Source organism: Anomaloglossus baeobatrachus, chromosome 9, assembly GCF_048569485.1.
Source record: "Anomaloglossus baeobatrachus isolate aAnoBae1 chromosome 9, aAnoBae1.hap1, whole genome shotgun sequence".
NCBI classification, from domain to species: Eukaryota; Metazoa; Chordata; class Amphibia; order Anura; family Aromobatidae; genus Anomaloglossus; species Anomaloglossus baeobatrachus.
The window spans coordinates 176,295,045-176,310,370 of NC_134361.1; the positions used below are offsets into that span (position 1 = coordinate 176,295,045).

The following is a 15,326-nucleotide window of genomic DNA, read 5'->3' on the forward strand; positions in this document are numbered from 1 at the left end:
TCATTAGAGATGTCTTTGTCGTGGTTTGGGCTGGATTGAGAAGAAAACAAAATAGAGACAGCATCTACCTTAAAAGAAGACATCACTTATAACAAGTCACCGGACTTGGCATGTCTATTTTAGTAAATACATGAATTCCACAAAATACACTGATGAGCATAAGTGTAACAATGTTTTGAACTTTTGACTTTCAGGCTCCATATCTCATCATCCAATACAGTTTCAGACATGAGAATAAAGCCCGCTTTACATGCTGCAATTTCGCATACGATCTTGTATGCAATTTGCAATGCCTTCATCGTATGTGTGGCACGTTCAATTTGTTGAACGGGCCGCACATACGAGTAACCCCCGTCACATGTACTTACCCGTCCATACGACCTCAATGTGGGCGGCGAACGTCCACTTCCTGGAGTGGGAGGGAGGTTCGGCGTCACATCGACGTCACGCAGCAGCCGGCCAATAGAAGCGGAGGGGCGGAGCTGAGCGGGACGTAAACATCCCGCCCACCTCCTTCCTTCCGCATTGTGGGCCGGGTGCCACAGGACGCAGGTAAGATCTGTTCATTCAGGGGCATGTCAGTGTTTTACTGAATGCACCCTGACTGCTGTGCCCGGGTAGTAAGGGGTTAAGTCCCCCTCGCATGTCCGATTCTCCCTCCTCCCCTTCCAAAGGGTTTGTCCAATGGGAATGTTCCCATAATCCCTTTCTTCCCCCCTATAAATATTCCCTCTTTTCCGGGATCCGGTCTCTCCTCACCTTGTGAGATCCGGACGGTGCTGTCAGCAGCCTTCCCGGTGAGAGATGACCGATTTGCTCAATCAGGCTGTCAGGGACAGACTCAGGAGGGAGGGAGATGCGTGGCTTGCTGCTATATTGGGTGAGCAGCGTTCCCCTCCCCCTGAGGCTCAACCGCACGCTCCGGCCGGCGGGCGGCCTGCCCGCACAATCCGCCCTCCGGAGCGTCTCAGCCCTGCATGTAGCTCCCCACTGCGCATGCGTGCGGGGCGCGCGCGCGCCCGGCGTGCACGCGTTCCTCGTGCACGGCGGGCGCGCGCGAATCGCCCTGTGGCGTCCCCACACCCGCCCCCAGCAGTGAACGCGGCGGCCGCAAGCCTATCATCACCCTCAGGCAAAGCGGCGCCGCTTAGTTTAATAAATAACGTCCCTGCGCGCCAAAACCCACCTGCTACAAGTGCCCTGCTGCACCAGCTCACCCCTCCTCCCTGCATAGCGCCCGCACCTTATAGGATGGGAGGTAATCAGAGCCGCAGCTCCTCATCGGCTGAGGAGCATGCTGATAGTCTGCAGCCCCCACCATCTACTGTGTTCCCTTCTCTGTCACACTGCACTACTTCAGAAGTGTGCAGGGTGGGGGCTGCTGCTTCCTCCAACATCATACCTTCCCAAATGTCAATACATTCCATGAACCCGGGGGGGGGAATGGCTTTGCCACCTGCCGCAGCTGCAGTGATGGCCTTACCTCCTGCGGCTGCTGCGGTGATGGCTTTGCCTCCTGCGGCGCCCGTAGTGACGGCTGTGCCTCCTGCTGCCCCTGGAATGATGGCCTTGCCTTTTGCAGCTCAGGTGGGTATGGCTTTGCCTCCCGTGGCTCCGCAGGTGCTGCCGTTCCAAACGGCTGCGCCTCCGGCGATGGCATTGCCAGCCGCAGTACAACCGGCGATGGCTGTGCCCCCTGAGCTGCAGAATTTACCACGGGTTCTCCCTGTTCAGGATGCTGCGGGTGCTGGAAGCACGGCCCGCGGTAGGCGACGCCGCGGGCGCGGAAACCGCTCCGCTGCCTCCGACTCCTCCTCACGTTCTTGCAGCCCATATAGACGCAGGCGGTACAGTAGGGACCGCAGTCGCCGCTCAGCTTATTCTGAGCGGCGGTCACGTTCATCGCGGAGAAGCCGTAGGTCTCGCTCATCAAGATGGCGTTCGCCATCAACCACGGCTGAGTCATCCGGCGACTCCATTACTTCCAGTAGGCGCTCTCGTCGCACATCAAGCCGCCGGAGAGATGCCGAACCCTATTTGGTTCAACCACAGGCTGCCGACTTGGTAACGGCTCCACATGTATCGGTGAATCCCACAGATGCTCCAGCGGTCGGTGAGTACAACTATTCTGGGGCTTGGGGAGGTGATAATACAGCTATGTCTTTAAAAGCGCTGTTAGCTCATTTAAATACCCCGGGTAATAAAATACTGGTTAACCCCTTATTACTTGGAAATCAGCCCGAGAAGAGATTTCAGCCTCCTCCTCGGGCTGATATACATAAGGACACGTTCTTTTGTGGTATGTCCCCTTTGGGCTCTCACCTTGACCCAGAGACGGTCAACAAAATATGGGCTAATGATTACATAGACATTTGGTCGCTTGTTTCCACTGACCAATTTACGGTTGACAAAGAGAGGCGTTCCGCCGAACGTCCTTTTGACAAAAAACCCAGGGTCGCTAAAACTATCAATAACTGGCTGCAAGCCTTTTTTGTATTGGGAGGTGTTATGGGTCAGAAGCACCCCGAACGCTGTTCGGAGCTTTTTATATATGTTGATTCCATTTATAATGCATACAAAGCGCACGGCGGATCTGCGTGGTGGCGTTATGATGAGGATTTCAGGCGTCGTTTGGCCCTGCAACCTCACTTGGGTTGGGGGGTTAAAGCTACTGATTCCTGGTTGCGCCTCATGATGACTCCTAAAGCCCCCTTTCATTCCGCGGCCCCTGGCAACTCCGCCGGTTCCAGTTCAGTGGCCGTCCGTAGACCCGGCACATGTTGGCAATTCAACGAAGGGCACTGCCGATTCTTTGGTCTCTGCAGGTATAAACATGAATGTTCTGCTTGCGGAGGCCCCCACGCAGCGGCAAAATGCCCTCGCCCTTCGGCGAAATTGCCAACAAAGCCGTCAAACCCACCTGAGACTCGGGACGCCGGTGAGCGTAGCCGAGATGGGACCGTGGCTCGACCGGTACCCCAATAAGGATGCGGCGGCGCAGCTGCGCTTCGGCTTCTCTTTTGGTTTCTTTATTCCTTTTAAACTTAACAGACACCCCCTTTTTGCCCGTAACCTAAAGTCTGCGACGGAGCTTCATGCAGTTTTACTTGATAAAATAAACTGTGAGTTAGAAAAAGGCAGATTAAAGGGCCCTTTTGAATCACCCCCTTTTTACAACTTATGGGTGTCCCCGCTGGGGGTCGTCCCGAAGAAGGAGCCTGGGAAATTTCGTTTAATTCACCACCTTTCACATCCGAAAGGTTTGTCTGTCAATGATGGTATACCCGATTCGGATGCGTCAGTCACGTATGTCTCTTTCGACAAAGCTGTTGCGTTAGTTAGGCAAGCGGGACCGGGGGCTTTGATGGCCAAGTCAGATATTGAGTCGGCTTTCCGCCTTCTCCCGGTTCACCCGGATTGCTACCATCTGTTGGGATGTTTCGTAGATGGTTTTTATTATTACGATACATGCCTTCCCATGGGTTGCTCAATCTCTTGCTCATACTTTGAGCTATTCAGTTCTTTTTTAGAATGGGCCGTGAAGGTGGAATCTGGTTCCCAATCTATTATTCATTATCTTGATGACTTCCTTTTTGTTGGCCCTCAAGATTCCACCCATTGCCAGCTTCTATTGGATTCGTTTTGCAGTTTGATGTCCAGATTTGGTGTTCCTTTGTCGAAGGACAAAACAGTAGGCCCCTCCCAGGTTCTTTCCTTCCTCGGTATTGAAATAGATTCAAATTCAATGCTATTCCGCCTCCCGGATGACAAGGTAGTAAAGCTGCGCTCTCTGATTATGGGTTTTTGTTCGGTTCGTAGTGTGACCCTTCGTCAGATAAAATCTTTGCTGGGCCTTCTTGTATTCGCCTGTCGTGTCATGCCAATGGGCCGAGTTTTTTCCCGGAGGTTATCACTTGCCACTAAAGGCATTCGCCTTCCTCATCATCGCATCAGGATTACCCCCTGCTTGAGAGCTGATTTGTTTATCTGGAATGATTTTCTATCCAGGTATAATGGTCAAACTTGTTTTCAGGATAACTTTCTTTCCAATGAAGAAATATCACTTTTTCCGATGCATCGGGATCGTTGGGTTTTGGCGTTATATTTGGCGAGCAATGGTGTGCTGAGCAATGGCCCCAATCTTGGCACGACAGAGGTTTTGTGTCCAACCTGACCCTCCTTGAATTGTTCCCCATAGTAACAGCTGTTGTGATCTGGGGGCCAGCCTTCAGAAATAAACGAATTTTATTCTGGACTGATAATATGTCCGTTGTGCACGCGATAAACCATCTGACTTCATCCTCTTTGCCAGTCCTAAAGTTACTTAGATTTTTTGTGCTGCAGTGCCTCGAGCTCAATATGTGGTTCAGGGCTCGCCATGTGCCTGGCAGGTGCAACGCTATCGCTGACTCACTTTCCCGTTTTCAATTTCAGAAATTTCGGCAGCTGTGTCCTCGGGCACAACCAGAGGGAATGTCGTGTCCACCCAGCATATGGGACCTGCTTGAATGCAGCTGATGCCTTTGGTGACGTCTTCACTGGCCCCGAGGACTTGGCTGGCTTACGGTAAGGCATGGGATGAATGGCTAATTTTTGCAGCTAATTATCCGGTTTCTACCTCTGATTCGGCTAGACTGGACGTTACCTGCCGGTATCTGTACCATCTGTATAAAAAAGGTGCTTCCTGCGCGGTAGCGCGGAACCGATTGTCTGGGCTTGCTTTTCATTTCAAACTCCGAGGTTGGTCGGACGTTACTAAGTTTTTTATAGTTCAGCAAGCAGTTAAGGGGTGGGGTAGGGGGCAGCCCATAAGGGAGTGTAGAAGGCCGGTTTCCTTTAGCCTCCTTTCTCGTATCATCGGACATATCTCCGCTGTTTGTCCTCCTCCTTTCGAGTCTGCCCTCTTCTCCGCCTCTTTTGCTATTGCCTTTTTTGGCGCATTGCGCATTAGTGAGTTGGTTTCTCCTGCCAGAGGCACTCATGGGGGCCTTCGGCACGACGACATCGCATTGTGTAATGGGGGTTTACGGATTAGAATTCGTAAATCTAAAACCGATCAAACCGGAAATGGCTGCTGGATATCTTTGTTTGCTATTCATGGTCCGGTATGCCCTGTTACATTGACCCTTAACTATATCGCTTTGCGCCATGGTAGTTCTTCCTTCCTGGTCCATGAAGATGGTTCCCCCCTGACGAGATTCCAATTTTTAGCCGTTTTTCGAAAATGTTTGCAGTTCCTGGGTTTGCCCGCCGGCGAATTTGGTACTCACTCCTTCCGGATTGGGGCGGCGACTGAGGCCGCCCGGGCGGGATTGCCTAATGAAGTCATACAGCGCATAGGCCGGTGGCGTTCCGCGTGTTTTGCGAGATATATTAGACCAGAATTACTGCTTCTTTAATCAATTTTCTTTTGCACAGGTTTGCCTTCTTGTACATGTGTCACTGACAGTTTTCTTCTTTTAGGAGCTGCCAAACCTGTCATTTGGTTATTGGGACACTCCTATATTTTCTGGGCAGGACAGCGGGCTGAGAATCGACCTGGAGGACGTGCCCTTGGCTTTCGGGGCTTCGAAGTCAATTGGAGAGGCGTTAGGGGTCTCATATGGCCTCAAGTTATACCGGAGGTTGTGGAAATTGCGAGGTCTGCTTTAACTCCGGTGGTCCTCGTCATTCACGCCGGGGGAAATGACCTCGGTGCCCGCCGTTTGGCGGAACTTATCACCACAATGAGGTCTGACGTGGACAAGTTTCATGCCTTTTTTCCTGAACTTGTCCTTGTTTGGTCCGAGGTCATTTCCCGGCCTGTCTGGCGAGGGGCCGAAGGAGCTGCAGCTCTGGAGCGTTCGAGGCGGACACTCAACTCACGTATTTCGCGTTTTGTCCGCTTTAAGGCAGGGATCGTCGTTAGACACTGGCAATTGGAAGGGGACAATTCCTCCCTGATGTTGAACGATGGCGTTCATTTGAATAATATTGGCCTAGACATATTTTTATCAGGCCTGCAAGACGGTATTGAGCAGGCCTTGTTCATTATGGGTGGGGGTCGGAGCACAGTCTAGGGCCTCTGCTCCTCCGTGGCGGTTTCAAGGAACACAGTTCAATTACGAAGGCTAAAGTGCGCCGGAAGTCCGGCCTGGCACAAAGTTTCGTTTTGAAAGTGGTTATTTATAATGGTTAATTGTGCTGTGACCGACCTCCATCCACAACAAAAGATGAGAGATGTTTACCAATTTTATAAAGCTCTCCTAATAAAGTTTGTATTTTGGTTAACTTGTCTCAGAGTGGTTAATCGGACATGGGAGGGTTTTTGGTTGAGGGTAATCTGGTCTCAGCAGTCTTCAGGGGCATGTCAGTGTTTTACTGAATGCACCCTGACTGCTGTGCCCGGGTAGTAAGGGGTTAAGTCCCCCTCGCATGTCCGATTCTCCCTCCTCCCCTTCCAAAGGGTTTGTCCAATGGGAATGTTCCCATAATCCCTTTCTTCCCCCCTATAAATATTCCCTCTTTTCCGGGATCCGGTCTCTCCTCACCTTGTGAGATCCGGACGGTGCTGTCCCACCCTCCCTCCCTAGTTTTTGGTTATTCTTTTACAGTCACAGCGGTTTCAAGGAACACAGTTCAATTACGAAGGCTAAAGTGCGCCGGAAGTCCGGCCTGGCACAAAGTTTCGTTTTGAAAGTGGTTATTTATAATGGTTAATTGTGCTGTGACCGACCTCCATCCACAACAAAAGATGAGAGATGTTTACCAATTTTATAAAGCTCTCCTAATAAAGTTTGTATTTTGGTTAACTTGTCTCGGAGTGGTTAATCGGACATGGGAGGGTTTTTGGTTGAGGGTAATCTGGTCTCAGCAGTCTCGTTCCCGCGGTGTCACACACTGCAATGTGTACTACCCCGGGTACGATGAACAATCTGACGTGCAATTCTAGAGACAGGTACGATGTGTATGCGATGAACGTTTTAACGTTCAATCGCAATCGCACGTACCTGCCACACTTCAATGAACTTACGATGCCGGATGTGCGTCACTTACGACGTGACCCCGCCGACACATTTTTCCTTTGTTTCTTCCAGACCCATCTTCCCCATCAGAGCCTAGCCTATTGACTTTTATCTCATCGCTCCAAATCACCCGTTTCCAATCTTCTACTGTCCACTTTTCACACGGTTTTGTACATTCGTGCCAATGCTTCTTATGACGGTATTGCATTTGAGGCTTCTTTCTTTTTTCGGGACACCATTTCACCGTCACACAGTGCTTGCATGGACATCTGTGATCTCACTATTATGAAGCCTACGAGCCACCTCTACTGCCGTGTTTGTAGCGTTAGGACTCATAGACTTTGTGATAAGCAGACTTTTTGCTTGGACGTCCTATTGGCTTTTGAATGGATGGACGGAGTTCTTCTTCCAACTGTCATGGCGCTCATATGATGCAGTTTGGCAAGTTTCTTGGCTGAGAGATCACTATCAATGAGCTGGATGATGCTGTTTCTCTTTATTGGGAAATCATCTTAATGGCTGTTGAAATTGTGAGAATGGGGTTGTAATTTGTACTATACCGGAAGACTAAAATTTTTCCACCATCAGAAGCAAAACAGTAACAATGCAATGACATGACAAGAATCTGCATAACTAATCATATGATAAATTGCTGCAAGTCAAATTTATGTATGAGATAGCCAAGATGATTGTCTATAAAATGAAGGTAGTCTCATGTTTGTAGTCGATGGTTAAATATGTAGCTTGAAAGTCAAAAATTCAAAACATTGTTACCGTTTTGCTCATCAGTGTAGATGCATAAAATGTCTGTTTGGCCAAACATTATTAGGCAGTCAAGTGTTATAATTCTCTTTGTAAAGAAAATGTGTCTGTACACAGTTTGATAATGGCAATCTGGAGGAACACAACAACACTTTGACGAGGGCCATCACAAAAAGGTGGCCTTAACTATAGACATAGTGTGTGGCACGTGGTCAAAATAATCCACAAAAGATGTCTAATAGGAGAATTTATGGTTTTAGGGAATTTTAGTTTATGCATTGCAGAAATTGCCTATGCTGCCATATCTACAAGGCTAAACATGACCACAATAGGTGGCACTTTTCAGTCAATATATTGTATACATTTTCAGTGGCAGTCTGTAGCAAACCTAACTAAGTCTCTTTCTCTCTGTCTCTCTCCCGTTCTCCCACTCGGCCTCTCGCTCTTCCACTTGCCCTCTCTCCCATACTCCCTCTCTTCCACTCTCTCACTCTCCCACTCTCCCTTTCACCCACTCTCCCACTCCTCCACTCTCCATCTCTCCCACTCTCCATTTCTTCCACTTTCCATCTCTCCCACTCTCCATCTCTTCCATTCGCCCTCTCTCCCACTCGCCCTGTCTCCCACTCGCCGTGTCTCCCACTCGCCATCTCTCCCACTCACCCTCTCTCCCACTCACTATCTCTCTCACACTCCATCTCTCCCACTCTCCCTCTCTTCTACTCTCCCACTCTACCTCTTGCCCTCGGTCCTACTTTTCCACTCCCTATCTCTTCCTCTCTCCCACTTTACCTCTTTATCTCTTTCTCTCCCTCCTCTCTCACCACCAAAATCATATTGATTGACACATAAGCTGTCTTAGACCCTGTGCGCACTTGCCGGTTTTTGCCGCGGATTTCCTGCGGTTTTGCTGCATGTTTCGCTGCAGGAAATGTTCATACGATCTCTGCAGTGAATCACCAGCAAATCCTATTGAAAAAAAAATGCTGTCCGCACTATGCGGACTTTGACAGCTGCATGTTTTGCTGCGGGTTTCCCGCAGCAAAAATAATTGCATGTCACTTCTTTTCCACAGGTAGCTGCGGCATTTCACTCCATTGACTGTAATGTAATCGTGAAATCCCGCAGGGAATAACTCAGACAGCAAATTCTGTGCGTTTCATTGCGTTTTCCTGCGTTATTCCCTGCGGTATTTCGCGTTTTTCGGGACATAATGTCCTTCACTGCCTGCATTTTGCAGGGAAGTGATGTCATTATGACAGGAAGAGGAAGTGGAGCAGAGAGTAAACACACACATCACAGACACAGACATAGAACACACACATATCGCACTCACACACAGACACAGACATATAGAATACACAGAAATCAAACGTACATATAAAAATAAAAAAAAAAAACGCTCCGCCGTATTTTTACCGTCCAGCCGAGGTAAACACACAGTGGCGGCCCGGTATTCTCAGGCTGGGGATGGCGAGGGTCAGGGTTAATGTCCCCCCCTCCCGAAGCTGAGAATATCAGTCCGCAGCTGCCCCCGGACTGTCGCATCCATTATGCGACAGTCCCGGAGTGTCCCCGGCTCTTCCAGATTGCCGTGATGCGGTGGCAATCCAGGTAATAAGGAGTTAAATGGCAGCGCATCGCTGCCATTTAAATCCAGGCTTAATCATCATGATTAACTATGAGACAGCTTTCATGATTATCCCGTAAGTAAAGTGAAACACACCACGAAAAATCCTTTATTTTAAATAAAAGACAAAAAAGCCCCTGGTTCACCCCTTTATTGACCCCCCCAAACACACAGCTCCGGTGTAATCCACGCAGGTCCCACAACGCTTGCATCCAGCCGCGACTGACACACTGTACTGAATGCAGCCTCGTAATGAGCCTGCAGGGGTAACCACAGGTCATTTCTCACGGTCGGTAATGTGAACACACTACCGCTCGTGAGAAATGCAGTGTGTGCTCACAGGGACTCTATCTATTGATTGATAGAGGACGGATCAATCTATTGATTATCTATCCATCTATCTATGCTTCTATCTATCCTTCTATCTATCTATCTATCCATTATCTATTTATCTATCTTTCTATTTATCCATTATCTATCTATTTCTTTATCTATCTATATCGGAAAGAAAATGACCTTTTTTTTTCCTTTTTCAATGTGCTTTATTGTATAAAATGCATTAAAACACATGTACCAACCCGCGAAAAACCTGCACCGAAACCGCACCAAAACACAATATAACGCATGCGGATTTCGGTGCAGTTTTCTTTGCGCTTTTTTTCCGCGGGTGCAGAAATCTTTCAGAGCCTGCAGAATTTTCTTAAGAAAATTCCATTTTCTAGTGCGCACAGGGCCTTATACTAAGAATGTCCTTCGAGCCCTACAGCAACCAATCACAGCTCCTTTTAATGACCTGTAGCAAAATAGAAGCAGAGTTGTGATTGGCTGCTGTAGGCCACCTGATAAATATCCAGGCGAACTATCAAAACAGTCAATATATTACCTCACACATACAAACGGTAAGTAAGCTTTTTTGGGGACGAAAAAAGCATGGGGTGAAAATGTCCCCTAAAGACATAGTCTATGACATTCCCTGAGTCAATTGAAGTGGCTGGGCAAAATTTCGTGATTGTAAATGCCTTATTGCGGATTCCTTTAGAGGACATACACACATACATACATACATACATACACTTAGCTTTATATATTAGACTAGCTGTAGTACCTGGGCGTTGCCCGGAATAGTAGCTGTCTCTGTGTCTGTCTCCCAGTCTCTGTCTGTCTGTGTCTATTTCTGTCTATCTCTGTCTGTCTGTGTCTGTCTGTCTCTCGCTATATCTGTATCTGTCTGTCTCTCTCTATCTCTGTGTCTGTCTGTCTCGTTCCCCGTCTGTCTCGTTCCCAGTCTGTCTCATTCCCAGTCTGTCTCATTCCCCGTCTGTCTCGTTCCCCGTCTGTCTCGTTCCCCGTCTGTCTCGTTCCCCATCTGTCTCGTTCCCCGTCTGTCTCGTTCCCCGTCTGTCTCGTTCCCCGTCTGTCTCTGCCTCTATCCCCGTCTGTTTCTGTCTCTTTCCCTGTCTTTTTCCTTGTCTCTGTCTCTTTCCCTGTTTTGTCTCTTTCCCTGGCTCTGTGTCTTTCCCTGTCTCTTTCCCTGTCTGTCTGTCTCTTTCCTTGTTTGTCTGTCTGTCTGTCTGTGTGTGTCTGCCTCTGTCTCTTTGACTGTCTGTCTCTCTCTATCTCTCTGTCTCTTTCCCTGTCTCCATCTCTCTGTCTCTCTGTCTCTTTCCCTGTCTCCCTCTCTGTCTCTCTGTCTGTCTCTCTGTCTGTCTCTTTCCCTGTCTCTCTCTATCCGTTTCCCCACCGACAGCTTATTACTTCACACATAAGATTCTTATACTAACAATTTATTTTGTTCCTATAGCAACCAATCACAGCTTCTATTAATAGCCTGTAGCTCCCACCTCCATTCACTTTAATGGAGGCAGTTTTTTTGAGAATAACTGTAAAGCGCGGGGTTACATTTTCCAGTCAAAACATAGTCTATGACGTTCCCTGAGTCACATTGGATGTCTATGCAAAATTTTGTGATTGTAAATGCGATGGTGTGGATTCCTTTAGTGAACATACACACACACACACACACACACACACATACACTCAGCTTTATATATTAGAATTCACTTACTATGATTTCATCATTCACTTCTGCTCGGATACAGGGCCCCAGCAGACCCAGATGTGCATCCCTCTCTCCGCGAAGTGCTGGCTCCTTAAAACTACTATCTCGATACTCACGAAACACGACCTTCTTATACCTCTGGAAACCATGAGAATCATGATGTCTGAAAAGTAAGAAAGGACAATATGTGATGCTGCAGAACCATGTGCTAGGTTTTCCGTAATCATTAGATACTGTGATGTGTAAGGGAGGATCCGAAGCAAAGGCAGGAACATACGTATAGAGCAGTGGTGCACATGAAAGACCACTGACCCATTCTAAGGACCAATAAGGGTCCCAGCACCAGAAATCAGCAAGCTATCACATGTCATGATTAAAAGATAACTTCCATGTACGGTACAAACTCTTTAGTAACCTTTGAAGGCTGGTGATAAAAGACAAGCCCAACAGATACATTGAATTCCCTTGTCTTATAATTGTATGCCTATTTACTAATACAGGTAATCTATAACAGGGTTTTTGTAACCTGCTCTGACAAAAGCAAAATATCAGAATCCCTGATTCCAGTAATGTGTCACTTACTCGACTGCTTGGTGTAGTTTTGATAAAATCAGTGTTTTAGCAGCAGGACATTATCATGAGATCACCAGTAAACCTGTAGTCATGTAGTCCTGCATATAAATAAACTCTGTATAATCCGCCCTACCACAGATTTTTAGCACTCTGTGTAGAAAGCTGCCAATCAGTGATGGGGGCGGGTTATACAGAGCTCATGAATATGCATTATTCCACACTTGATTTGGTGTTGGTTGTTTAGGTTAATTTTGAAATACATTTTTGGAGCAGTGATCTAAACTAAATGGATCCTACTCTTTTAACGTTGAATGCCATCTACCTCATTGCTCTTTTATTTTCTTTGGGGGGGGTTTCTTCTCCATTTACAGATGCTATTTATATTGTGGGCCTTTACATGGTAAGTTGAGGATGCTTTAATTCTGGCATCATCATTTCCAGGAACCGCCCGCTATGGACTACCTCCCATTAGTCCGGTATTGGCAATGGTGAAATGCGTCGAGTTGCGGTATTATTGATAGCTATTTGGCATTTCGTTTATTATTTCAGGGACTGTTTGTTCATTTGTCCATGATATTGTGGTATCTTTCATAGTTATGAGGGGTCTCTCCCATTAAAGAGACCAAGTGTTGCTTTTTGATCTAAGCCCATTTACTCTTTATTTACCACCACAGGTATACAGTAGATCCCCGTATTTATATTGTATAGGCACTGACACTTTTTTAGTACAAAATCTGATATATGAGGGTATATGTACCGGCACATATTGGGACGGATTTGTTTTTAGTCACAAACCACCGGGGGGGTCACTCAGAAATCCCCCGCGCTGGCTACCAGTACGTCACAATCGGGGGGTAACAAGTGGGGGTCACCCCTCCTTTATACCTCCCGACCGACAGACAGAGCACGTGACGCGCTCTCTAGCGCCCCTCTTATAGTCAGGCCAATTATGGAATTGCCCGACAATAAGCAAGGAGGCCGCTATACTACTTATGCCGATTATTGAAGGGTCCCCGGTGAGAGTAGGGTATATATTCCCCCGACCTCCGCGGGCGGAATATATAATATCTTCCCGAATCTCACTGGCCTCCCCACAATAATCCTTGGCACAACTCGCTGCCACCAACCGCTTCACGGTAACTATTAGCCGAACACACAGACGTGGGATTCAAGATCGAGATAACAGAACAGCCCAAGATTAATTATATAATTTAATCAGCCTAAAGCACACTAGAAACTACAATATATACAATAGGGAATCTACAGAATATACATATGTCAGAGTACAGTTACAGATAAAGCATGTTTTACAAACAGGTATGCAATTCAATCAGTTACCTTGTGCGTCTGGCCACAGGGGGGCGCTGTAGACCAGGTTTCCAGGAACTCCCACAGATGTTTCCTACACGTGACCCCCAGCGAAAGAACACTGGAAAATGGCCGAAGTAGGGTTATCAACCTGGGCACATCCAGGTCCCCTCCTACCTTAGTGACCTCACAGGGAGCACTGCTCCACCCCTGGCTTGAGTTATGGACAATATCCCAACATGGAATATGGGCCATAACTTTGCCTGGGAGCGTCGTAGGCGGACGCCAATGCTCTCATTGTGACAGTTATGAATTTAGCTACAGAACGAGGGGACTCATGACCTGTCTGCCAGTTCCCCATTGGCTGATATCACGCCTGGGGCATTTCCCAATGTCCTGCTCCCATAAAAAGGGTGTGCCGGCATCGTCTGCATGCGGAGACACCATTTTTATGGTTGCCATATTTATCGGAAATATGGCTTGCGAGATATGAACCATTTTTTACTGGAGTCGTTCTGTCTGGCTATTTCCATAGCCTTGCTAACTAGCTAGCAGCTCCTACTACAGGGTGACGGCAGGGAGTCATCCTGTGTCCATTGTTCCCACACCACCTCATCTCCATATCACAGGACATGGCCATGGAGGTGTAAGTGGAACACTGAGAACAAGAAGGGAGGGGGCACTGCCAGGGAGTGATGAGGGATTATGACTGGAGTCATAATTCATCTTCATATCCCGGGATTTGCCTCACACCTCCCCCCTTTTGAGGGCGCTAGGGGGCAGCACACTCCGGTGTTCCCCCGTGCGCCCGTCCGCGACCTCTCCTTGTCGGGACAGCCCGTCTGCGTTACCGTGGTCACGGCCCCTTTTGTGGCGAATGGTGAAGTTGTATTGCTGGAGCGCAAGGCTCCATCGCAACAATCGCCCATTCGTCCCAGAGACGGTGTGCAACCAGCTGAGGGGATTGTGGTCCGTCTCCACGATGAAGTGGCGCCCGTATAGATAGGGTTGCAGACGCTGCAGGGCCCACACTATGGCCAGGCACTCCTTCTCCATCGTGGAATAGGCAACTTCCCTTGGTAACAGCTTCCTGCTCAGGTACAAGACTGGGTGCTCTTGGCTCGCAGAGTCCACCTGGCTGAGCACCGCACCGAGGCCGAAGTCACTGGCGTCGGTCTGTACTACAAACGGCCGCGTGAAGTCGGCTGCCTGTAGCACGGGCGGGCTGGACAGGGCGTCCTTTAGGGCCCGGAAGGCTGTCTCGCAGTCCATTGTCCAATCGACTGCAGAGGGCAGCTTCTTCTTGGTGAGGTCCGTCAAGGGCTTTGCCAGGCTACTATAGCATGGAACAAACCTCCTATAGTACCCAGCGGTCCCCAAGAAGGACATCACCTGCTTCTTGGTCCTGGGGGTGGGCCAGGATGCGATGGCTTCCACTTTCTCAGGCTCGGGCTTCAGTGTTCTCCCACCTACCCGGTGACCGAGGTACTGGACCTCGCTCATGGCCAGCTGACACTTTCCCGGCTTGATGGTCAAACCTGCCCGGTGGATCCGCCTGAGCACCTGTGCTAGATGCTCTAGGTGGTCCTCCCAGGTGGGACTGAAGACGGCAATGTCATCCAGGTACGCGGCCGCGTACCCTTCAAGTCCCTTGAGCAGGGTGTTGACCATCCGCTGGAAAGTGGCAGGGGCATTCCTCATCCCGAATGGCATCACCGTGGACTCGTACAGTCCAAATGGGGTAATAAAGGCAGAGCGTTCCCTGGCCTTGCGAGTCAGGGGGATCTGCCAATATCCCCGGCTCAGATCCATGATAGTCAGGTACTGAGCCCCGGCCAACTGATCGAGCAGGTCATCGATGCGTGGCATTGGGTACGCATCGGCGACCGTGACCGCATTGAGCCCCCTGTAGTCCACGCAGAACCGAGTGGTTCGGTCCTTCTTAGGGACGAGGACTACAGGCGAGGCCCAAGCGCTGTTGGATGCCTGG

The 15,326-nt window shown here is 48.9% G+C and overlaps 1 protein-coding gene across 6 annotated transcripts in view; it reads right to left on the bottom strand.

Annotated features, from left to right (window-relative positions):
* The window catches only part of F8 (coagulation factor VIII), a 216,063-nt gene that overhangs the window by 119,822 nt on the left and 80,915 nt on the right, over nucleotides 1-15,326 (bottom strand). For all 6 annotated transcript variants that reach the window (XR_012725311.1, XR_012725310.1, XM_075324077.1 and 3 more), the window contains exon 15: nucleotides 11,462-11,618. Coding sequence is in view for 4 of the 6 variants with exons in the window: in XM_075324077.1 (XP_075180192.1) it covers nucleotides 11,462-11,618 (157 nt within the window). In the remaining 2 variants the exon portion in view is untranslated. The remainder of the gene's footprint in view (nucleotides 1-11,461; nucleotides 11,619-15,326) is intronic.